General features: G+C 40.6%; 1 protein-coding gene across 9 annotated transcripts in view; it reads right to left on the bottom strand.

The window, feature by feature from the left end:
- The window catches only part of NR3C2 (nuclear receptor subfamily 3 group C member 2), a 321,566-nt gene that overhangs the window by 12,348 nt on the left and 283,739 nt on the right, over nucleotides 1-25,479 (bottom strand). For all 9 annotated transcript variants that reach the window (XR_003094089.1, XM_025204306.1, XM_025204304.1 and 6 more), the window contains 2 exons: nucleotides 15,733-15,863; nucleotides 10,764-10,921 (listed from right to left, as the gene is read on the bottom strand). Coding sequence is in view for 8 of the 9 variants with exons in the window: in XM_025204306.1 (XP_025060091.1) it covers nucleotides 10,764-10,921; nucleotides 15,733-15,863 (289 nt within the window). In the remaining variant the exon portion in view is untranslated. The remainder of the gene's footprint in view (nucleotides 1-10,763; nucleotides 10,922-15,732; nucleotides 15,864-25,479) is intronic.

Genomic DNA, 25,479 nt, shown 5'->3' with positions numbered 1-25,479 from the left:
ACAAATAAGGGTCTCAAGCAGTTGAATGCTGCCCTAGAGAGAATCCTGCCTGTGTCAGACTTCCTGTATGATGCTAAACAAATGATTTAAACCAGACTTTAGAGGTGGTTTGGTAATTGCATGTTCCAGATTTCCTCTGAACCTGATGGCAAAAGCTCTAAGCACCCTTGTAGTACTTCAATATATGCAGTGCTATATGCTAAGCTCCCAGGAAAAAAGTCAGGTCCTCAGTGTCCCAAACTGGGCACCCAACATTAATGGACAACTGACTTTAATTCTTATGCTTCAGCTCTCCATCTGTAAAAATGGAGAGCCAGCCAGAAATATTCTGATTAAATATTTTGTTGTCAGAATCTGCCAGTTCATTGACATTAAAACATTCTGTGCATGACGAAGTTCCAACAGAACCTGTTCTCTGCCCAGCTCCAAGTAGCATCCTTCTTCACCTCAAAGAGGTCTTGAAAAGATATATTGTTTGTGAAACCTTGCAATATGATGTGCAAGTGACACACAAAAACTGATGAGGAAAGTAATAGTCCTACCTTCTAGTAAGGTTCAAATACAGTGTGGTGCATACAGCCTACACTCACTGAACAATGAGAGGAAAACAAAATAGTGATTAGATGTTCATTAAGTGCCCACCATGTGCACTGAATAAGACAGTGGTCTTGAGGAAAAACACCAAACAGGATAAAATTATGCAATTAAAGAGTATATAATTATGGATTGTATGATAATCAGTTCTATAGAAAAACAACTGAGGTTGCACAGGCAATCATAAAATCTGGAATTTCTTCACTTTTGAGTGTTTGACTTTGCAACCTTAAGGTTCTTTTGACACAATTTTTGATGTTGTATGCAATCTTACATCTAGTTAGCCTAGGATTTTCAGTCGTATGTAAATTGGGCTTTATAAAGGTAAGTTAAAAAGCTATCGTCATATAATGGTATAAGCAAAGAGTTGAGTTTTAATGTGGAATGTAAAACAGTTTAATAATATTAAGCTGCTTTAACAAATCAAAACTACTAGGAAATCAAAGCTGAAATTCTTGCTGCCTGACTCATGCCAAATTGCCTGTGTTCCTGTTTTTAGCAGTGCTGTATTTTAACTCTAGCCACCATATGTTTTGTCTTTCTATAGCACTGGTGAAATATTAAAGTTAGCATGACAGAGATGCAGCCAGAGACAGTAAATTGTAAATAAAGGGTAGGGGGATTGAGGCATGTTGAGGACATACTAAAAGTTAATAGGAGTAAGAAAAAAGGAAGTTATGACAGAAAACAAAATTATGTAACAAGGAGTGGGAAAGAAGAACAACTAGGAGGGGCACCCCTCTCAAATATCCTGCAGCCAGAAGGATAACTCATGTCTTCAAGTTAGTACCTAAACACATAGAAACTATGAAGGGCTTAGTATAAAATTACACACAATGTCTACATTAAAAGAATATTAAGCCTAGGTAACCTTAGTTCTACCCCTTTGTGCATATACAATGTGGTAGTCTTTAATTACATTATTTTATCCTATTTTTGCCACAGGACCTTGCCTGTTGGTAAGTAGGCTGGATGCACAAAGGGGGAGAATTAAGGTTGCATAAGCAAGAATGTGCGTGCGATCTCCTAACTTCTGAGCTCTTGTTTTTGCGATTTAGATGAGGTTTTGTATTTGTAGTGTGTGTGTGTGTGAGTATGCGTGTACACACGCATGCATATATGTATTACACACACACACACACACACACACACACACACACACACACACACACATATATATATAACACTGAGCTACATTAGCTCAGATCAATCCTACCCAGTGTAGAAGGGAGTCTCTTCTGCTGTAACTTACATCGAGGAGCTGGAGGCACAGGCCAAAGAAGTTCCTTTCTATAATACTCGGTTTCTAACAAATTGTAATATAAATGATAGCACCTGATATTCAGTTGGCATATGGAAGCCTAGAGGTCACCAAATTAAAATAAGGGAATGTGAGCTATTCACCATTTTACTCTTCACTTCTCCATTTGGTCCATATTTTTTTCACTCTAGTATCTTAAATATGCTACAGATTTCCCTCACCTTCCCCAAATGTACTGCTAAAACCCAAACGCCCTGTGCTTAGAAGCTGTAACTACGTTTTATCCTTTGGAATATATTTCTCCATTTTAAACTTCGAAATCAAGGGGGAAAAATGGAAATGCTGATGCCATTTTGTCTGAAGCAGAGTGAAAGAATGGTATAATTAAGTGGTGTGAATGAAGGCACCACTGATTTCACAAATAGAAAAAAGCAAAATATTGGACAGAAATGTATTTATTTTTAAAGCCATTACTTGTTTAGTTGTGTATTATTCTTTAAAAGAGTTACTTGCCTAGCTGAAAGCATAATGAACAATTTTCATTTTTTCCAGCATTCATATTCATCATGGTTTTTGTAAGAATAAAAATAGGAGATCTCGCCTACCAATTAATAGATAAAGTTTAGTTCACTTCAATGGACTGCTTTAAATGTGGCTTTGTGTCTTTAACTGTGTGACACACCTCCCTCCCTAACATAAATAATTAAATGAAAGGCACCAAGGTCATGGGTTACAAAGACACAAGTCAGAGTGTTTGCTTCTGTGTCACCTGAACCACAAATATATGTGAAAATGTCCGCTGTCACAATGAACCGATGATACAGGTTCTTAGCAACGATTTTGATAATACAGTCTTCCTTTACCATATCAATCATTAATGACCAATGGCCCTCTCCTCCATAACTAACCAGGAAATGTACTGTATAGAAAACATGGTTTAAATATTTTAAAGACTAGAGTGGATTTGGAAAAACTGACTAAGAGTCCTATGTAATGAGTCTGCATTTGCTCTCTGTATTTAAGACCTGTGATGAACTGTAATGATTACTCCCCAATAAATTAACTTTATTTACCGTCATTTTGAAACAGACCCTTTTTGCTTGTATTACTTACTCTTCATATTCAGAAAAACGAATATCTGTCCATCAAGAGAAGTCACTAAAGTCAGCACTGTTCTAGAGAATCTCAAGCATGTCTGGTATTTTTGAGGTGGAGAGTCACCTAGATTTCAGTAGAGTATCCTCACCACACCCTTGTCCATCCAGAAGCAGCAAAAGGCTGCCATAAGTAGCAAAAGAGCCCTTTCTACACAGTCATAGAGAAGTAGGGCTGGATGGGACCTCCAGAGGCTATCTAGTCCAACTCCCTTCCTAAGGCACGATTATCTCTATCCAAATGACCTCATACAACCATAATCTAAACTCTACATAAAACTACTCTCAATCCTGATGCGACACTAATACCCTAACCTGCCACAGGTAAAGCAGAGGAAACATGGTAGCCAATACACTGCTTCTATAAAATGTTGTCAACATACACTCAAGAGAGCCATGCCTCCCACTACAGAGGAAGGCAAAAATCCCCACAGTCCATACCAATCTGACCTTGGGTTAAATTCCTTCCTGACCCTAAATACAGTGATCTGTCTAACCCTGAGAGAAGAGGCAAGACCTTCTAGCCAGGAACTTCCAGCTTTGGTCCCAGCAGGAACACTGGCATACCCCCAGTCGAAGTCCTCAGACTTGCCTGTAGTCAACACCCAATGCCTCTGGGAAGGCTTAAAAACACCTTGACACATATAGCAGAAAAAGAGCATCAGCACTTTAGTTTGTCAAACTAGGTGTTTGACCTAGAATGCTTCCCTAAATTCTGAATTACCGTGAAACATTACAGTGACATTACAGTAACAATGTCTCCTCTCCAAATGTACCTAGAATATCATGATGATTATGATTATCACACTGATTAAGGCAGCATTGGGGTAAAAGTGCTGAATAATTTTTCTTGATTAGTTACATGAATGATACGTGCAAAGGCTCAGTGTTTTCCTGAAAAGTATCTTTTTCCTTGTGGACTCTTCAAGTCTTGTATTGTGTACCACCCAACATCTGAAGCCTGCACAGATTGAACCAATAAACAAGGAAACAGACATTCACTTTTGATTTTGCAAATGCAGCCTCACGCCTGCAGGGGCCCAGGCTAGAAGCCGAAGGTTGCTCGAGAATGCTTCCCTGCTCAGCTGGAACAGACAGCTTAGGCCAAGGCTAGTCAACCCACCCTGCGAGAGGGTTTTGTGGGGGAGGTGCAAAGCATCCTGAGATGATGGGGGACTGTAAGTTAACTTGAATCTGGAGGGGACTTGGGACAGAAGTTCAATAAACCCATTTAACCTAAATCAGTTAAGTCCGATACTACTTCCATCCAGTTTCTTAAACTGGTTTTGGCGATTTTGAAAGTGGTTTATGTGCACTTAACTTCTGTTGCATTACAGATTTGAACTGTTTTCCAATCACTTATACTGGTTTCTGTCCCTAGCCTTAAGGAACTTTTGTTATGTATACATTGCACACTGAAGATCCTTTGAGGATCTGTGTTGCTTTTTCAAATAGCAGCTTTTATCAGGGAGTCAAATCCTGTTTGTGATGATCTCTGTTTATGGAAAGATTTACCTTAGCTGTAATCTAAAGTTTTACCTTAACCAACCTTAAAAAATAATTATAAAATGATATTTAAACAGTTTATTTTTGTTTGGCAGAAAACATCAAGCAAATGACAGTGTGTAATACTCTGCCTCGCCATGCCAAGGGGTAGGTTCATATTAGAGTTTAATGTCATGGCATTGATACAAAAGCCCTCTAAACTGAAAGTCTTTTTAATATCAGTCTGCTTGAAACTGAACTCAACTTTTGTTCTGTGCTAGCCATATATCAAATGCCTTATATGAAACAAAGATCGTCTCGCAAGATACAAGCCTTGCTGCCAAAGCCAACAGGAGATGTCAAGGAGGGTCCAAATGAAGTTTTTTTCAATACCATGTGTAACTACATCTGTTTCTAATGTTCCTGCTTGCCACTCATTTCATCACGTAATGCAGTTTGCTTAGAAGTTCATATTGTATACGTCTCTCTCCAAAAGGCCCTTGGTTATTCAGGACTATAAGAGTGAACTGTTTGCCTCTTTGATTAAGAGAAGGGATCAATCACCCTCACTAAATTGTGGCCTTCAACAACAAAAAAAAGTGGCAGTTAATGAAAATATTAATATGTGCTTTCCAAAGTGAGAAAAGTAGAAATAAAATCCTGGCTGGAAGTAAATGAGGATGACCTGTATTGCTCCCCACAATTACACATAAAAGTATGTGCACCTCAGGTTTGTCTAGATGGAGGTGCCTAGTTTCCCCTGAGTAGTAGTACTCTAACAATCAACTGACAATGCAATAGCTACCTGTGCCCTGCATGCCCTGGGGTACTAGAGGGTACAGTGTAGCGAGGTCTACACAGATGGCTGGCACTGACAACAGTATAAATCATTGCTTCCACACAGTGGGGCTCTTGCATTGTGCCAACACAGGTCATTTCAATGCACAGCAATTGAGCTTAGTGCGAACTAAACCCCAATGTGCAGACGAGGCACTGCTCTGCATGCTAGCATCTATGTGAGTGTGCGCTTCTATATTCGTACCAGCTGCTCAGGACTAGCTTTGTTTTCTAGCTCTGAAATTTTGTTTTAAGTGCTTAGAGGTTTTAGGAATCATTACTGAAAGCTGCTGATATTTTCAAATACTTAACTGCCTACCTGCTCTTCTTGAGAATTCCTGTTTTCCTCACCTCGACACTTTTCTGCCTGCACATATGCTCACCATGTGGATGAATTACTGAATGCACTGAGCAGTGTAAAACCATCTCATTTGCTTTTGATGCTATGCATTTTACATAAACCAAATGCAACTCAATTCTGAATTCAAATGTGCCTTATTTTTACATAGTTTTCAAAATATTTAAAAACAAGGTTCATAAAAATTAAAAAAAAGCATGAAGGTGCAAAGAAATGACATCATGTCATTGAATGGTGCTACACCCTGGTAAAGGAAACTCCACAAATGATGATACACTGTTTTGCTCTAATGAAAAAAGCTAGAGGCAGCAGCAAGACTCAATAAGAGTGAATTCTAGAGAACTCCCTTCAGGGTTGTGCTGTAAATACCAATGCTGTATCTGCAATAGGAATATAAACACGGGACTTCAGCTATGGTTGGACCCTTTGAGATGGGTAGTCTGATCTTTTAAAATTACACAGAATGCAGGTCAAAAAATATATCTTGGTGACAGCTGAAAACTGTTGACCTATCCAGGAATTTAGCAAAAAGCTGCATTTACTTTTTCATTTTTAGAGCTAAGATATTCTGCACTACTAGGGGAAAAGAGCAAGTTTCACCTCTCAGTATCATGAAGACTGTAAACTTATTCTGATGTGTTTTCATTTATATGAATAAATAATTTCCCCAGTTTCAATACTGATATTATGCTGTTTCTGACCTTTTTTGGCTAATACAGATCATTGGAAACAATAAAGTGAATTTTGAAGAGAAAAATGAACAAGGTTCCTTGACTGATAAGTCCCAAAAGAAATCACTGCTGTAAAGACAGTTTAATGTTTTAAAGACAAGACCAATAGCAGGACTTCCTTTAAAAAGTCCTTTATTAACCTGTTAATATGAAAATAGAATGTATTATAATACAAGTGGCTTTATCAGTTCCATCCCTTATTAATAATTAAATAACACCATGGTATTCCAAGTGAATGAATCCTACCATAGTTGATTCAGGATTTTGGCTGATTTCTGTGCAACATTGCTGTATTTCTAAATAGGTGTGGATTTTGTGTCAGTCAATAACCCCTATCCACACAATTCTTCTTATTTTAAAAATACAGAATGGATAGATGAAACACTGAGGGTGCATCTATACAAGATGCTTTAATGCGCTTTACTGCGCATTAATCTAATGCGCAATAAAGTATCCCTGTCTACACGAGTGCATCAATTACTGTGCATTAAAATAGTTTAATGCACCATTTGCTAGTACAAATACATACAGGTACTACAGAAATGGCACATTAAGTAACGCACCAAAGCACAGGTGTAGATCCTGACTGGGAGCACTTTGTTCCTGGTCAGCACAGGCAGCAGGGGGGCACAACTGCTGCCCAGATAAGCCCCAAACTCTGCAGGGCAGGGGGAAGTGTCCTGCACCTGGGACAGCTCCCTCCACCCAGATTGCCCCCCAGGGGAACCTGGATCTCCCCCTGGCAGGGGGCAGCCCTGGACTGAAATGTTCCCATCAGAAGCGTATTTGCTTCAGATGGGCACACACGTTCAGATGTGTGCCAAGGTGCATTTTAATGTGCCTGAATTTTCTGCGCAGAAATTTCAGGCACATTAATTGCAAGTGTAGATGCACCCAAAATGTATTTTTCAGAAGAAAGAATTATGTACCTTCCAATTCAATGGACTAAAAATATTTTAATAAGGGCTTGGGAGACGCATGTTAACTTCCCTTAAGATTCATTTGTGAACCTTATAAATGACTGACTTTTATCACCCAACCTCCTGCCTCTCCAACAAACAGTAAACCTTCAAGAAAACTGGCAAGAAATAAGTGAAAACTGATCTCTAAAGAATGAGCTATTACTGCAGTACTAATAATACTCTCTGCCTCCCACTAAGATTTTCAATGTTTTAATGAACAACAGAACAATATTTGAAAAATAATTCCATATGTACATACTGTAAACAGACCTCAGGCTGTCATACAGATTTGACCTGAAGTGCACTGTACTGTACTGCCTCCACAAAAACAAAAGCCAAGTAAGTACAAAGAGGTACATTTATATGCAGACTCTGCAAGCTTGGGCCAAAGATTCTACATGTGCTGTGCAGCACAACTACCCTGCCACATCATAAAGAAGCGAAGGAGTTTTCTTTCCTTTTCTACATAGTTTAACAAAAAGTAATCCTCTTGTAACTGATGGCACCCAAAGATAAACCTTTAGAACAAGATACAGAAGAGGACCCAGGCACTTAATATGCCTGTACGTGAGCATGGAGGATAAGCCAATCTGCTGTAATTACAGCGCATAGGAACAGACTCGATTAACTGAGTCTGTTGGAGCATGTTAATTACCGTGCTCCAGCAGCCTCCTGCATCTCGTGTATCAGCATCCCCACACTTCAAAATGGTGGTGGGAGAGCTTGAATTAAAGCTCGAATGAGCTTTAGTTCAAGTGCCCCCACCACCATTTTGAAGTGCAGGGATCTGATACACAAGATGCTGCAGCGGTTTAATTAGGGTAGTTGTTGGAGCCATTCTATTTAATGCACTCCCCTCCTCCCCTCTCCCAGAGCACATGTACAAGTGCCCTTTGAGCTGTTTTTTTTGAAAATGTAGATGCCCAAATCCAATGCTGGAATAAAACAAATCTATCTTTCTACTAACACCTAATCCTGGAGGAACCTCTATTCACTGCTCGATATGACATTTCCTGGGTACCTGGTATTTTGCTTCTAGATGTCAGGCAAATCTGTCTCAGTTGGAGAAGCAATATGTCCAGCTCCATTATAAACATGACTGGAATCCAGGAATTAGCGTGTTCTACATTTTCGGACAGGGCTAATTTGGTAAGCCTGATAAAAAACAACTGTGACAGTGCAGCTAAGAATGCAAGATCCATGGGGAGGGAAAGACAGCAAACAAGAAAGGGTATGATTCTGTAGTTTACCAGTTAGGACAGTTACCTGGGCCAGGGATGTTCTGGGTTCTGCTCCCTGTTTCCCAGACTTTTTCTGTATTTTATATAATGACTGATAAATGCAAAATACACAATGTTTCTGGGGCAGGGACCAGAACCTAGGACCTACCACTCTTACGTAACTACTCTAATTGTGAGGCTAGAGCATCATGCTCTCTTTTGCTTGCTGTCTCTCTGGACCCATGTATCATGCATTCTTGGCTGAAGTCTTTGTTAGATGTAGCTCCTAAAAGCACAAAAAATGAGATGGAAGGCTAGAAATAATACTGTAAATGGCATTATAATTCAATAAATACTGTATTTGCAAAACTCAGCAAAGATTCAATAACCAAAATATCAACAATGTTTTTTAATGACACAAAATTAATAGTTGTAAGAGGTCACAGATTTGTTCAACATTAAACGTTTTAATAACAAGCCAATTTTAAGTTATAAGAGGTGTGACCCTCCAATCTAACACCTTGTGCTGTAAAATGAATTGTGAACGTTCCTCAGGATTTAAGCACTATGGAGCCAGCCTTGCTACCTGGTACAAAAATTATTTACATCAGTGATGGCCAACCTTTTTGGCAGGCTGGCCACAGATCAACCCCTTGCCACAGATCAACCCTGTTTGTGCCTGCCACTTTAAGGGCCTGGAGCTGGCAGCAGCCGGCAGGTGCCTGATGAGAGCAGCAATTTTAGATTCAGGGCTGCCCACATAAACAGGGCCGTTCTGATGCTGGAGCCTAGGCAATAACATCGCCTGGCTGGAGGGCTGCTGGTATCATCTGGAGGTAAGGGAGGAGCTATAGGGGATGGTAAGGAGGCTCCTGGTCCTGGGCATGACCTAAAACTGCACCCTGCTGGGAGTGGGTGGCCTGGTGGGGCTCTCAGTGGTGCGGGAGCCCCCAGGAAATGCCAGGCCAGTTACCACCCTGGTGAAAGGCAGGGCGGGGCGCCTTAACCGCTAGCCCCCCCAACCGGGTGGGTTACCCCTTTGTTGGAGGGTCGGGAAGGTGGACCCCATGGCAAAAGAGTAAGGGCCATAGACTCACGCCTGTCTGAATTTCCCGAGCTGGGGCCAGGACTGGAAGGGTCGAAGGGCCGGGGGGGCCCACTGTGAAGAACGCCCAAGAGCTGAGGGCCTGGGGTTCTGGCTGGCCTGGAGGTGGGCCAGCGCTAGAGAGCCGAAGGTCCCAGTGAGGGGATCACACCCGAAGGGAGATCAGTTCAGGGAGCTATGGTGCCCGGTATGACGGCGGAAGAGACCGCCTGAGGGGAAGGAATCCAGGTGGGGTTCAGTAGTAGGATTCATGGGCCCAGTGTGGGGGCCGATGACGATGAGAACTAGAGATGCCATCTGCGAGGCTTGGGCTGCGGTGCAGGGGAGGAATGGAGCCGCAGATAGCGCCCCCTGGCATCAGGGCATGAAATGGGCAGCCTCCTGCTTAATTGACATCTATCAATTAATTATACCAACAAGGCATGGCAGGCGAGAATGTGGGCGGTTGGCCCAGGAACAGGTGGGCGGGCCATGGTTAGATTGGCCCCGAGCACCCCCCATTACAAACCTCAAATCCCTTCCTGAGTTATGCTCTGATCACCTTCTCCTGCCTGATCAGCTGCCATTCTTTTTGTTTCCTGCCCTATTCTCCCTGCTTAATCTGCTGCTCTGTTTTCTGCTCTCTGCCCTATCTGCCACTGTGCTGCCTACCCCTGCCTTGCTCTACTGTGTGCTACACATGGATTCTGCCCATGCTATGTGTGATGCACATGCTTCAGGTTGGCCACCCTTGATTTATACCACTGGTCCAGCTTTGGCCCAGATTTCATTTCTGTTCCTCAGTTCTGGAAGCACCTTACATAACTGATAGATCTGTTCAATATGGCAATTATGGAATGAGCTACTATTTATCATCAAAAGAATCTGACCTTTAAAAGTTCTCCCTCTCTCATGTTTTAGTTGCAGTGTTCCCTATATTTGTCTGGAAACCTCTATCTGACTATGTTTTTAAAAAGTTAATTATCTATTGTCTCCCTCTGACTTGATGAAAAATTACGAGTTTATCTTAAGGGGTTTTTACTTCATACTATAAGCTCCCAAAAGAGTCATACTTACATCATGCATGGAGTCAAGAAGCTTAGTCAGTTGGTAGAATCGTTGCCAACTCTGCCCAGAGTTACTTGGACATTTAGTTACCATCTTCTTCAGTTCTTTAATGTAATTTGCCCTCATTTCTTCAAATGCAGCTTGGCTTTTGAGACCATCTCTGGGAACTGTCATTCAAAAGAAAGAGTCCTATATTAATATTCAGTTAATTGAATGTTCTTTTGCTATGTACATTAAAAATTAAGCTAATTAATGGCTAGAGGAGTTACAAAGTATCTTTGTGTTATACAGGTTCTGTATTTCACAGAGGTAGAAACACCAGAAGTATTTTCAGACAATGCCAGAACTTTCTCCAGATTTGGGCAGGCATGCTACCATTTTGAAATGCAGCACATGCTACCTATGTATTGCAGTGCTTTTTCATTTTACTAAAGCATGAAATATGGCAGAAGAGGGCAGAAATCTTTAGAAGCTAAAGGCATTACATGCTATCACCTGACCACTATACTTTGCTTGAGGGGGAAATGCACAGTACATAATTGCAATGTCTTTCATACTATACTTAAATTTAGCTGTTAGGTATGGAAGTACTAAAATTATATGTTTCTTGTGCAATCAAACAGTGTCTGAAGGTTTTGACATAGTGATCATGTGCATGATATTTGAAAGTAAACAATGCCACCACACTAATATTAAAAGGGTTTTTTTTCTCCCAAGTAGGCATCCTACCAAAAGATTTGACCAGATTGAGTTTTGACCAGATCTGAGTTTTTCCTCCCATTACCCTTATTCAACATCACATCTGTACTACTGAAAGGGGCTGTATTACACAAAAGGACTAAAAGCCCAATTCTGGATCATTACATGGCCTAGTTACTAGTGTGAGTCAACAAGGCTATTTATTCAAGAAGTTCCAAAACATTTACTGCAGAAATATTGAATTGATTTAGAACCATTTGTAAGATAAGACCTGTAGTCAATCTTGGACCTGTCCATGGGAAGGTTACCAGCAAGGTTCAGCCATATACTAGGATGTTTCAATACTCATTAAACTGGTTAGGTTCCATTGAGCCACTAAATATAACATCATGGATCTATTAGCTTGGGTCTGAAACAGGAAAACTAAATACTTCACTATGCAAGAAGTGAGTTTATTTTCTAAAAATAAAATAAGCTAGACAGTCACCTATATCAAATTGTTTTAAAAGTGTGTTGACGGCAACTTTAACCAGGTTGCCTTCTACATACCTTCCTCCCTATTTGCAATCCAATGAACCATCTTTGATCTCACTGTGATCACATGAAGACCTTGTGTCTATAACCAAACTGCTTAAGTGGAGAAATGTCAAGAAAGAATTTAGCATGTTTTAGCTGTCTGCAGAAGCAACTACCTGAGGCAAACAAAGTTCTACAACCACGTAATTAGCAAGTACCCATTGAATCACTACCACCACGCATTGAACACCCAGTATGTGAACTCTTGGTTTAGGAAAAATAAAATAAGCCTAAAGGCAATTATGGCAATCTGCACACCAACAGGAAATAGATTTTATTCTTTACTACTGGAACCTTAGAGAGTAAAATCTATTTTACTCTTTTCACTTTAAAAGGAAATAACAAAAGCAACAGTGGTTTTTAGCCGGAATTGTGATCTCAATCCACATCCATTCAAGGTAAAGATTTAGATGTCCACCAATAAAAATAAAGAAATTATCCCAAGCTATGGCACTAGCATAAAATATAAGGATAATATTTTTTATTTATTACTTATAGAGCCATCCAGATAAAAATAGAAAAAGTATACCTTTTTTATCAAGACTTCTGTATTCCTCATGGTTGTTATAAAATGTGAGTTAAAGCCACCCTAGTCTAACACTATTTCTTTTAGTTTACTGCTGTATCTGAAAATTATTATATCATGATCCGAGCTAGATTATAAAAAAGAAAAAAAATAAGACCACAAATAAAGAGAACTCAAGCAAAACACCAGATTCTGGAGGCCTGCCCAGTGTTTCTGATTTTACTTATTAAATGCAGCAGAGCTACTGGCAATCTCCCAAATTCTATGGGCTGGGGGAAAGCAAGAAAACAATTGAGATGTAATGCGTGGTTTCCTCCACATGTAAATGGAGTGAAACTTCCTTGATGTGGTCATCATGAAAGTTTCAAAATAACTTGTACACTGCCTGTCACATGATTCAATTAAAAAAATGAAATTAAAACAAGCCTGGTATTTTCTATCATAATATACCATTAAGGTAAAGGTATTTAGAAATCTAGATTAAAAAAAACCTCTGTGGGTTGATATTTTCTTCATTTTCTTTTTGTCCTACTTTTGTCCATTTTAAGGTTGTATCATGCAACATCTGGAACATCCCAAAGCTGCCAATATTTTGGTAAGCCTTCTTGTGACATTAGTGACACATTGTTCATTTAAGACTAAAATAGCTAGTTTAATTTAACTGACATAGGTCACTCTTACTCAATCTCAATGAACTCACACTTTTTTTTTAATATTCTGAGGAAAAGGTGAAATAATAAATATTTATTTTTGCTAAAGAACTATGGCCACCTTACTAGAATTGCTTTAAAACATTTCTGTTTTTCTATAGGTTATCCCCCTATCGATCCATCTTTATTCTATACTGTCCTAGTTGATATAGGTTACTAGAACTGCTATCATCACTACAGTTTGGGGGGGAAGGTCAGGTAGATCCACAAAAGGATTGAATATGACTGGCTGCCAAAAAAACCTGGCATCCTCAAGAAGTCTGTTTAGCTGCTGCCTACATCTAGAGATCCTTGAAGTTCCTAAGTACCTAATTTTTCACCAACAGGCAAAACAATTTGAAATATTTTAGTGTTAACTGCAGCCCAAATATCCCCTCTCTCAGTTGAGTACCTTAGTCATTACTCTTGTATACTCCTAATCTCTCTGGCCCGTGGTTATTTAAATAGTCCACATAAAATAGAAAAGCTTCAACAGAAGGAACTGACAGGGCTGTGTCCCAGGATGCCTTACAGCCTGATGGCTAAAAGTGTTCAGCTGGGAGGTAGGAGATTCAGGCAGAGAAGGGACTTGACCTAGGGTCTCCCACAGGCCATGCCACTGCCACCACTGCTGTTTTGTATGAAGAGGCTGACATAAGCACCTAGCTCTGAGAACGTACAGGGTTGTGGATCCTGATTAAAGGGGTACTTAAGTCCCTCTGAGGGATGAGGACCCATTTTCTCAGTATTTGCTATTAGCTAGCTTAGGCATCCTCCTGATCAGCAGGCTGGTTTTGTGGATCCTTTTCTTAGGCATCTGAGAGCTTAACATATTTATAAGCCTTCTGCTGATAGAAGTTCCACCACCAGACAGCCACTCCCTTAGGGAAGCTACCAAAGTGCATCTCCCCCATCTGCACAGCTCCACTACATCAGCTGTATCAGCATGGCACACAGTACAGCCTGGGAGGCACCACCCTGTTAAAGGGGTAGCAGCTACTAGCAGAAAAATGTGGACCTATCTGTACTGGAAACCCAGAAATGTTTTCTGGGGGGCTCCCAGCCTCAGCAAAAGCCTTCTGTCATCCAGAGAGTAGGCATTTCTCTATAAGCAAAAAAAAGGGCCTCTGTCATTGCAGAGTGTGGATAAACACCTGATTTCTTCTGGCAAAACTATTTGTGTAGACCAAGACCAAGTCTCTCCCCTTGCATTGTTTATGGAACAAATGCACTTAACTCAGGGCTATAAATTCCAGTAGTGCAGTCTGATACTGCAATCATCATCACTGCCCTGTTGTGGGTCACTCCTGAGTGCTCTTCACTAGTGCATTTAAATGAAGTGACTAACATCTGTCACTTACAGTTTGTTCTTGTCCTCAGGGAGAGAACTGGGCTATGCCCCTATGGAGGAAGGGGTGCAAATAAGAAAATCTTAGCTTAGGTGCTGAGCTTCACTCCACACAAGTCTTGGGTAGAGTTCCATTATGGGGACTGGGCAGGATCCATCATGCTCTTTAAACCAGGCTGAAGAAACCTCTGACTTGTACCTACTTCTAGTAGCTTACAAGTAATAGCCAGGAGTAACTGAAATGCAATATTATTCTGGCCATTTTTAGTAGTCCCCTTTTCAGCAGTCAAGCGTTCTTTACTTCTTACACTATACTGGATCATTAACTAGCTGATTAACACTAGCTGATTAATTCACTCAAGTCACAGTACCATATCTGTGGCACCACAAAAAGTTCTCTTTACAATCTTTGTGATTGGCACTGATGGAGAAAGAATATACAAAATGTTCTTGCTTCTTTAATATCAATGTTTTTACTTATTTGCTACAATGTGAATTTTAAATCTTAAAATTTAGGGGAGTATAACAAAGTAGATAAAAAGGATGATTATTGCTTACTTCTTTTAATTACCACTGAGATGCAATTATTCATCCTCAAAACAAACTCTTTGAAACACAAGTCCATGTTTAAGAACAAAGAAAGACAGGGTAAGCTGGTGTACTATAGAATACCATAGTACTTACATTATTTGAATATTAGCAGTATAATCACTTCAGAGTACACCAGGAATGTACACTTGAACATGATGGCACCTTTAAGCCATCTAGATTGGGGGGTGCTCATCCATTGCAACTCCATTTCATGAGATGGCAGCACACACACTGTGTGCTTTGTTCCTTGGTTCATGCATGGAGGGATAGGGCCTGCTGCTGCTTCACCTGCTTTGGGTTGTATGACACAGAGCACATAAAGCAGCTCCTGATGTTATGGGAAGTTGGAATTGTAGTTACAACATGCAGCTATGTAACGTGGCCTTTTCCATAATTCTTCTGTGAACCTACAGACTAGTAGGACACAATTTGGCTCTTTTGTTACTCAAGTCAAATTCTCTGCACAGTTCATGAATTTCAGGTGCTGTGCCCTCTTGAGCTAAATCAACCTATTTTCTAACAATTAGCAAGCACACTGGGATAACCTACCCGTGCTTAATAGCAGCAAAACTTTCATGATGGTGTATTCTTCAAAGCTAAGTTGCAAGCGAACAAACTGCAGGCTGATCTGGTGCATTCCCTGGCAAAGTTCAAACATAGCAGAATGGCGCATCCGTTCCCTGGGAAAAAACAAGCACAAAAGACTCACATGTGAGAATCCAAAATGCATGCCACAGAGAAGCCAAAGTGCAACCTAATAGCCAAACACCAAACACGGAGTCCAATGATAAAGCCTATAGCTTCATTAATATTTAGAATTAGGGCTTAGAGAGAGACCATATTTGGTCCATGTTGTTCGAAGGGGTGACTGTTTCCTTGTGCCCCAGGACCATGCAGGCACTTTAAAACTAGCTGATCTTTCCACACCCTTGTTACTGAATTCTGCCTTTGGAAGACACAGAGCACAAACTTTTTTAAACTGAGAGCTCCACCGCATTCCAGGTGGATAATAGATTTCACTAAAAGGTGCTTAAGAGGGGATGTAATAGTAGTCTTCAAATACTTGAAGGGCTGCCATAAAAAAGGAGGGAAAGCACCTTTTCTCTCCTGCTGCATAGAGAAGGACATGAGCCAATGGCTTGAAATTGCAGCAAAGTAAATTTAGATTGGATATCTGGAAAAAACTTCTTCACTGTTACAACAGTGAGGCAGTGGCATAGACTGCCTGGAGGTGTTCAAGAAGAGGTTGGACAGCCACTAGTCCAGGATGATCTAGGTGTAGCTATGCCTATTTGCTACCATAGGCATTTCTCACATTTCTGGGTTTTGCTGCTTGCTACCACTTCCCCTTCCTCCTCCTTTTTCTGCTAGTTAGGGTGCTTTTAAGCTTCCCCAGAAGCGTTTAGTGTTGGCTACATCTAAGGCTGGGGACTTCAACATGGGTGGACAGACACTTCCTGCTAGGAGCAAAGCTGGAAGTTTCTCAGTAGAAGGATCTTGCCCCTCTGTTCAGGGTCAGACCGATCACCATATCTGAGGTCAGGAAGGAATTTAACTCCATGGTTAGATTGGTATGGACTTGGGGGGAAGGGAGGGGAAGGAGTGTTGCCTTCCTCTGTAAGGGAGGAGGCATGGCCCTTCACTGAGGACCTCTTAAGTGTATATTGACAACATTCTACAGAAGCAAAACATTGGCTGCTGTGGCCCTGCTTTATCTGTGGCATGTTGTGATCTATGTTGTGTCACGGTTGAGGGAAGTTTTATACAGGATTTAGATTATGGTTGTATGGGGTGGTTTGGACAGCGATGATCCTGCTTCAGGTAGGGGGTTGAACTAGAGGACCTCTGGAGATCCCTTCCAGCCCTACTTCTCTATGACCCTATGACTATGAAAATAGTAACTTTGGTTAAATGGACTTACTGAAGGTAAACTAGGTTGATGTTATATGCTAGCAAAAATAGCTAGAAAACTCAAGGGAACCATCATTAATATTTGAGCATTAAGAGCTGAAATGTTTACTTGTAATAAAGTAAATTTAAAAAAAAAAGTATTTTTAGGTTGCAAATGTATTTTTAGCATTCATGGCAGCAGGCAAGAGTCCTTGAAATGACAAGATTCCACAGAGGACATATTGGATATTATAGGTAATACCATATTGTTTATATTTTTTTAATTACATAGTCAACCCGGCACATTGTACAGCGAACTGGTTAAGCATATGCAATCTGAGTGGAAGAATTAAACTTAGTAGAGAGAGGGGAAAAATATAAGGCCGTTTTCTACAAAAATCAGGAATAGTTTAGACAGTGTTTTAACATACAGGCAGCCAGTATGACACTGTCTCCTACAGCATTCTTGTTAACAAGTTAAGGAAATATAGACTAGACAAAAAGTACTGTAAATAGATATGAAACTGTTTTGTTCATCATGCTCAAAGAGTACTCATCAATGACTCAATGGCTAGTTGAGAGGAAGTATCAAGTGGGACTCCCTAGGTATCTGTCCTGGGTCCAGTCTTGTTTAACATCTTCATTAATAATCTGGATGATGGGATCAAGTGGATGCTTAGCAAATTTGTGGATGACACCAAACTGGGTGGACTTACTAGGATCCAGAATGACCTGAGCAGACCAGAAAAATTATCTGAAATCAATCAGATGAAATTCAACAAAGATAAATGTGAAGTCCTGCACTTGGGATGGAAAAATTGCACGTACAAGTACAGACTGGGAAATGACTAACTAGCCTGCATTACTTATTATTGCACAGAAGGACCTGTTCAGTGCTCTTGTTGGAAAAAAACCCAAAAAACAAACCCCAGCCAAGAATATACTGGGTTCTATTAACAGAAGTATCACTTGCAAATCAAGGGAAGTAATTCTTCCATTTTATTTGACACTGGTCAGGTCTTACCTAGATTATGGTGTCCAGTTTTGGGCCTGAAACTTCAAGAAAGCTGTGGACAGATTGAAAAGTGTCCAGCACAGAGCAACAAAAATGATTAGGAGGCTGGGAGGTAAGACTTATGAGGAAATGCTGGAAGCACTAGAGTTATATAGTCTGCACAAAAGAAGACTGAGAAGGAATTTGATAACAGTCTTCAAATACCTGAAGGGCAATTATAGAGAGGATGGAGATAAGCTTTCTTCTGTGGCTGTATAGGACAAGACTAGGAGTGATGGCCTCAAACTACAGCAGAGGAAATTTAGGTTGGGGATTAGGAAGAACTTTCTGATTATGAGGGTGGTTAAGCACTGAGAGAAGTTGTAGAATCTCCATTTCTGGAAATTTTCAAGAACAGGTTAGATATTTTCAAGAACAGGTCAGACACTTGGCTGGAATCATGGGCAGATCCAGGATTTTGTAAAAGGGGTGAGGGACCAGGGACTGGTGCCACAGGAGTAGCTGCAGCCCCTTGCTCACAGCTTTCCCTCCCCCCAGGATGGACAGAACACACCACAGGAGCAGCAGCCAGGGACCTTTCTTTAAAGCCCCCCAAATCAGGTAAGGCACAACAGTGGCACAACAGCCACTGCCACTGTCCTCACACTCTTCAGATGCACTAAGGACTGGTGGGGGGGAAAGGACTCCAGAGCCACTCCTATCCTGCTCCAGTCAGGTTGCATGAGGAGCAGAGCTCAAACTACACTTTGACTCTTGTGGGGGGGGGGGGGGGGGGGGGGGTCTACAAAAAAATAAATTGGGCTGCCCATCACGATGCCCTAATAGAATCAGAGATCCCCCCCCCCATTATGATCTTCAAATATTATAGGGGGGCTGTCGTCTCGGGGGGGGCGCTAAGCTCCCCTCCCCCGAGCTCCCCCATAATTCAAACCCTGATGGGGAGGCAGGCTCAGCTAGGGACAGAAACAGCAGCAATGGTGGCAGGTCCCTGAGCATGCTCCCAGGGCTGATAACACACAGGTGATCTGGCAGAGAGAAGAAGCCCATTTGCTGCTCCTGCTGTCCTAAGCTAAGCCCGGCTCACCACACCACCCATCTGGAGTAGGGCAGGAGTGGCTCTGGAGTTCCCCACACCTCCTTCCAGCCCCAGGTCAGTAGGGGACAGTAGAGGCAGCAGCAGTGACAGGCAAGGGAACAGAGAGGATATGTCACTGAGCATGGGGAAGGGTCTTACCTTATTCATGGACTTAAAAAAAATCCATGGTTGCTGCTCCTTCAGTACGAAAGTGGGGTGTAATTGCACCAGTATCTTCCCCCGGACCCTGCCACTGGCTAGAATGGTTTAATCAGGGATGATCCTACCATGAGCAATGGGCTGGACTAGATTACCTCATGAGATTCCTTCTAGTGCTACTTTCCTATAACCTTGATTATGTTTTGATTAGATAGGGACAATCTTGCTTTGAGCAGGTGTTTGGGCTAGATGACCTCCTGAGGCCCCTTTCATCTCTATTTTTAAAAAATTCTATTATTCTATATGACCTCATCATTGTGGATACTGTTATATTATAAAAAATACAGTTGACAGTTTTAGGAGAGGAATACGAAATGAGGTCTACAGCTTATAAAATAAAATTAATAGCTGCATGTTGTCTCCTTTAGACCACTGGTGTATACTATGAAGGAATCGGTAGCTTAATGCTGTGGAAGGATAGAGCCTATCAGGACTCAATAATAGTGCATCAACCATTCTAGACTTCTGACTTGCTAGCATTAACACTCCCAAAACAACAGATAATTCTATTTCCAAAGTTCTAGTTACTATTTTCCTGGCAATGTAGCTCATTAAGTTACAAGAAGAAATACGTGCAAAAGTGAATCAAAGAAATTATTTTACAATTACTGACATTCATTGCATTTAGCATAATACATTAGATTTCCTACAACTTTCCCTAAAGCTTTCACCTATTAGTCAAAGTACTGCAGTTTTACTGTATGAGACTCTTAACTAACTATCGACTGTGTGTGTGTGCCTGTGTGTGCGCGCGCGCGCATGGACGTTTATATTGTAACATAATGCCCTATTTTTTTAAATTCCCCAGGCAGTCTAGAATAAGGAAGTTTATACAAACAAAACTCTTATTCACTAATAAAAATTCTTCCCCCGTATGTTAAGAGTTACATAACAATATGTCAGCATAACATATAATACAAAAGTGAAATATTTTGTAGTCATGGTTTCAAAAGACACTTAAATTTTACTTTAAGCTTAGGTTTCAAATTTTACTTTCTTCTTAGATCTTCAACTACTTTTTCCTAGGCAACATTAGACGAAGCTTTTCTGCATTAAAATTTAGGGCAGGACTAATTACAACATTGCTGTATTACTTAAGATTACATTCCAAGCCACAAAAGGTATACACAAACAGGCATGAGAATCTGGACTGCCTGGCTCATTCTGAAATTACAATTAAACTGTGGGTGTTAGGAAAAGTATTATAATTGTTTAATGACCACAACCCAGGTTTGTTTGTTTTTTTATCAGTAACATTTTTCTGAATTCCTTCAAACATTTATTCACATAATTGAGGGATTGGATGAAGTTCAACTAATTATTTTAACCAAGCAAATGGCTTTTCAAATATACAAATTGGCTGATGAAAGAGAAAAAATCACACTGTGTGCAAACAAAAACTTACGTAATCTTTGTGGTGTTTTATTTCACTATTTCCTTAACAGATTTTTGTCCTTCTGAATGCTAAGAGAAATGACTCCCCATTGTTAGATGCACTCTACACTTTCTCTTGTTTTCTGACTCCACCTTCCCTTTGAGATTTTTTAATATTCAGTTTTATTGTTAGTATCCAGTTTCATGTTGTTTTTGATATGCCAGCATCCATGGAATAAGGAGAAAAAGGAAAGGACAATCAAAAAGAAACATTTTTATCACTTTGAACATTGACAAAAATACCCTGAAGACTTGTGGGAATTACTAGAAGAACAAATAGGACCAGCTATTTTTCTTATACGCCCAAAGTACAAACATGGAGAAATATGAAGTCATTGTCTCAGACACATTATAGTCTCAGGCTGTGACCTTTACTCTGGTTGAATATTGCTTGTTCACAGAGTAGTCCAGTTAACTTACACTGGACTACTTATATGGGTAAGGACTAAAAAAAAGGGAGGATTTGCAAGACCCATCCACAGATGTTAAATTTAAACAAGGAGGCATATTTAAAGCTACCACACATATGTTCACATTCTAGCTTTGTCTCTTAGTGTTTCAGTATTGGCTGAACGTTGAGTCATTACATATGTATCATGGGAATCTCGAGGTAGCTTCAGTAAGATGCATAAAGTATTTTGGGCCTAGATCTGCAAAGGGTCTTATGTGCTGTAATACTTAACCTGGTCTGGGGTTAGGGCATTCTCTTGGTAGACACTCTCTTGCATGGCAAGAGAAGTGGATTTAAAAGGGATTTCAATTTAAGTTTCCCACCTCCCAGGTGGTGCTTTAACTACTGGTCATAAGAGCAGTACCCCCTGCTCTCTTTTTTTTTTTAATGAGAAAAGGCTCATTTTGCTTAAGTACTTAGCTGCAGGAAAAGGTTCAAAGCTCTGAATCCTGCTGTGAATTTGGCATCTAAGGAAACTTCAATCCTTAGGCCCTTCACTGGAAATTTCTATGGGCTACTTGAAGCAGCTCCCCACTCAGCCTGGATATATGAGGTAATTAGACTGATGTAAACAATTTCTCTTGTCCATTTCCAAATTTTACATGCGACAAGATGAAATATCTTATGGTGGATGTTGTTACAATTTTTTTATTCTTCCATAAAAAAAGCACACTAAAACAGCTCCTACTGTTCCTATTTATTATGCTCACTGAAAAGCACACTAAAATAGCTCCTATTTGTTATGTTAAACAGCATAACAAACATCTTTAAGCATTTGCATTGTTAGTTTATTGCTTTTGACAATTTCTTTCTGGTTTTGTCACCGGCATTTATTGATTTAAATTTCCTTCAAGCTGAAGCATTTTACTAGCAATGACTGCTATTACTGTATCATCTCCTACCTTCACTATTACCTATCCACACCATCTGCAACTAAAGACTGCCCTAAATTTACTTGCAGGAATTATTTGAAGACTAGCGAATTGCCTGTCAACAATGATGGGGGGTGAGGGAGGGAGGGTGGGCGGGGATGGAGTGCCGTGCTGCCACTGCCTCCCAGGAGGCTGCCACCAGCCACCAGCCAAAGTCAAACCAGAGACAACTCCATGCTGTCTCAAACTCAAACACTCAACCCAACCAAGCGAAGGCCCCACACCCTATCTGCACACAACCAATCCAGCTGCCGCTCCATGTCTGGCCACACATCCCTCCTCCCCTGGCCCACGTCTGGTCCCTCGCTCCCCTACTTCCCCCACCAGTGTGCCACCCACTAGTCTTTGTTGCTGCTGCTCCACAACCAGTTGTGTTCCCCCCTGCTCCACGTTTTGCCCCGCGAACCCCACCCCGCAACGTCCAGCTGTCTATGTGTTCGTCTGTGAGGAGCACTCTGATTGGTTGTTTCAGTAAGCACTGTGATTGGCTTCCGAGACAACCAATCAGAGTGCTTTAAGAATGTTATGGACAGACAGACAGACTGACTAAGCCCTATATATATATATGATGAGCTCAGAATACAGCTTCACAGAAAACTAGTTGCCAAAAAGCATATCCTACGTATATCAGGGCCATATTAACTTTATATTTATCAAATTTCCTTCTTGAAAAGTAACCCTGTCTTTAACTTAACTGTTTTCTCAAGAGTTCTTGAAGTGCTGCAGGGAGTTTACAATATTCAACTTGAATGTGATATGAGTAGTGTAAAATAAAACATTGCACAATTCTTGGAAAATTTAAACATAAGCATCCCAGAAACAATGGAAAGGCAACAACTGCAACCTAAACAAAACAAAGTAAGAACTACAACAAACAAAATACTTTACACTACGTGCAGGACATGTAAAGTGGTACTGGAGTATTTCTCTTTGCAATTTGGATAATGTACAAGTACCAAAGCAATGTCGTACCTTATCAATGTTTAACTTAGTTTATTTGGTCTTCAAACTAATTTTAACTATACACCTTTAGTTCATATATTTTAACTTCCCTACATCAATAACAAATGAAAATGTTACCAGTATATATTATTTAATTTAATTTAAATTTGATGATATAAGGTTTCTTTTGCAGTGAATAAGGTTTTCTTCTCTGAGTTTCTCACAATAGTCAATCCAATTCATTATGAGAATTAACTGCATTGCTAACTGAAAGAATCTCAAATATTATCCCCATGCTAAAGTTTATATACATATTTCCCTTTGATCTCTCCATCTGTCTCGGGATTACATTTTATTTTGATACTTATCCCCATCCAATTCATCTATCCTTGCTCTCCTTGCCTCTTCTTCTCTCACTGTCTTTCATTCTCTTCTTCCTGTTCTCAACCACAAGCTGCCAGAAAGCATTCAGTTTTGCAGCATGAGGGCAAGAGAAGCTGATTTCTTCCCTCATATCTAACTAAGAACATAGTTTGTCAAATAGCTGAATTGGAACGCAGGTCAGGACCACTAGTAAATGAGCTGAATTTCCCTTGCCTTCTACCCTGGTTAGAGACATCAAGACTTGAGGTTGATCCATTATCCCATGATCCTTCTTACCAGTAGATTAGCCTGAAGCACTGAGTGGAAATAGAGCTCACCAAAGAACCAAAAAACTTACTATAAGGGGTGAGGTTGTGAATGGGATAGGGGTAACATGAGCAAGAGAAAGTAGAGAGGACCTGGGAAAACTTAAAAAAAAGCCACATGACTATGAAAAGCCTGCGAAACAGGGCCTAGATGAGACAGACTAACTTAACAGAGGTTTACTTTTTTGAAAAGTTCTGTGAAGTCCTTGGAAAAAAGAAACAAAGCAAGTATAAAGTATCATTCTTGTAATGATAATTTCATTAATTTTTCTGAATGACAGTATTTCACTTTCAAAAACTCCTTTATGGTAAACTCCTCTTATAAAATGGGGTTGTATCTGCTACATGACTAAGCATATTTTCTGTCACAAAGAAACAATCTTTGAATACAATGACAGTGAGGAGGACACTGTACATCATTCTGCCCAATGGACCATACTCAAACACCTGTTTCCTATCTTGAAGCCATTAGGAAGTCAACCAAAGACAACAGTGGCAAAATGACATCATTAAATCAAGTTGACTCATTGATCAAAACTCTTATCAAAATAAAAACAAAGACAGACTTCACCATGACTCCACAGTATTTCATAATCAATGTGCTCCTTTTTTTGTCAATTGCTTGAAATCAGGTAGTTTTAGATAGTACTACAGTGCTAGCTTTTCTTTTAGACTTTGAAACCTCTTCTTCCAGGAGAAAATATTTTCTGTCTCACGCTAAAGATAAGTCTGTGTAGAGGCATAAAAAGCCATTTTTGCACTCTGGGCAGCAATGACAGCGACAGTGGCAGCAGCTGGGCTGGCAGCAGGTTAGTATCAGTGAGAGGTGCCAATCTTGCACCCCTCTCTACATCAAAACTTCATTTGGATTTCATTATCGATTTCAACCTCAGAAGGGCTGGAGTCACCATTTACTGTCACTCAGAGACAAGTGAAAAGCAATACCCCAGATTCATCTTACAAAATCATATCTCATCACACAGCGGCCAGCATATACTGCAAATTAAAGCTAACTGATTATCAACTGAGAGCTTATTCTGGCAGAAGGCAGGGCAGGGTGGCACCTTACAGACTAATTGCTTCATTGAGGCATGAACTTTCATAGTCAATAGCCCTACTTTGTCCATTCCTACCATCTGACAAAGTAGGTTGTGGCTTACAAAAACTTATGTCTCTCTAAACTAATTAGTATCTAAAGAGCCATCCTGCCCCACCTTCTGCCTATCTTCAGACTAATACCACTAAACACCTCTGAACTTATTCTGGAGTTAGTTAAACTGGTTATGACTAAATATTAGGCCTGTGTGAAGCGGCTAGTATTCACTTCGGATTTGGCCAAATCTGATTCGGAGATTCGGCTGCTGCCAAATCAGCCAAATGTCTGAATCGCACAGGCCCCATTCCTTGCCTGCTCTCCCGGCCCTGCCTGCTCTCCCAGCTCCCGGTTCTTTGAACCCCCCTCCACCCCAAACTGCACTTACCAGCTGCTGCCAGGCAGCGGGAGATCCCCGCTGCCCCCCACTATCCCACACTGCATAGGGGGGTTCTGTCACAAGCCCCCTGATCCCCACCCACTCTCCTAGCACCCCCATGGCTGCCTTGCCTGCCCCAGCCCTTTAAAAAAACAACAAATACCCCTGGACTCACCG

Source organism: Alligator sinensis, unplaced genomic scaffold (genome assembly GCF_000455745.1).
Source record: "Alligator sinensis unplaced genomic scaffold, ASM45574v1 scaffold169_2, whole genome shotgun sequence".
NCBI lineage: Eukaryota > Metazoa > Chordata > Crocodylia > Alligatoridae > Alligator > Alligator sinensis.
The sequence above is the reverse complement of the archived record's forward strand: the minus strand, read 5'-3'. Positions and strand labels throughout refer to the sequence as shown.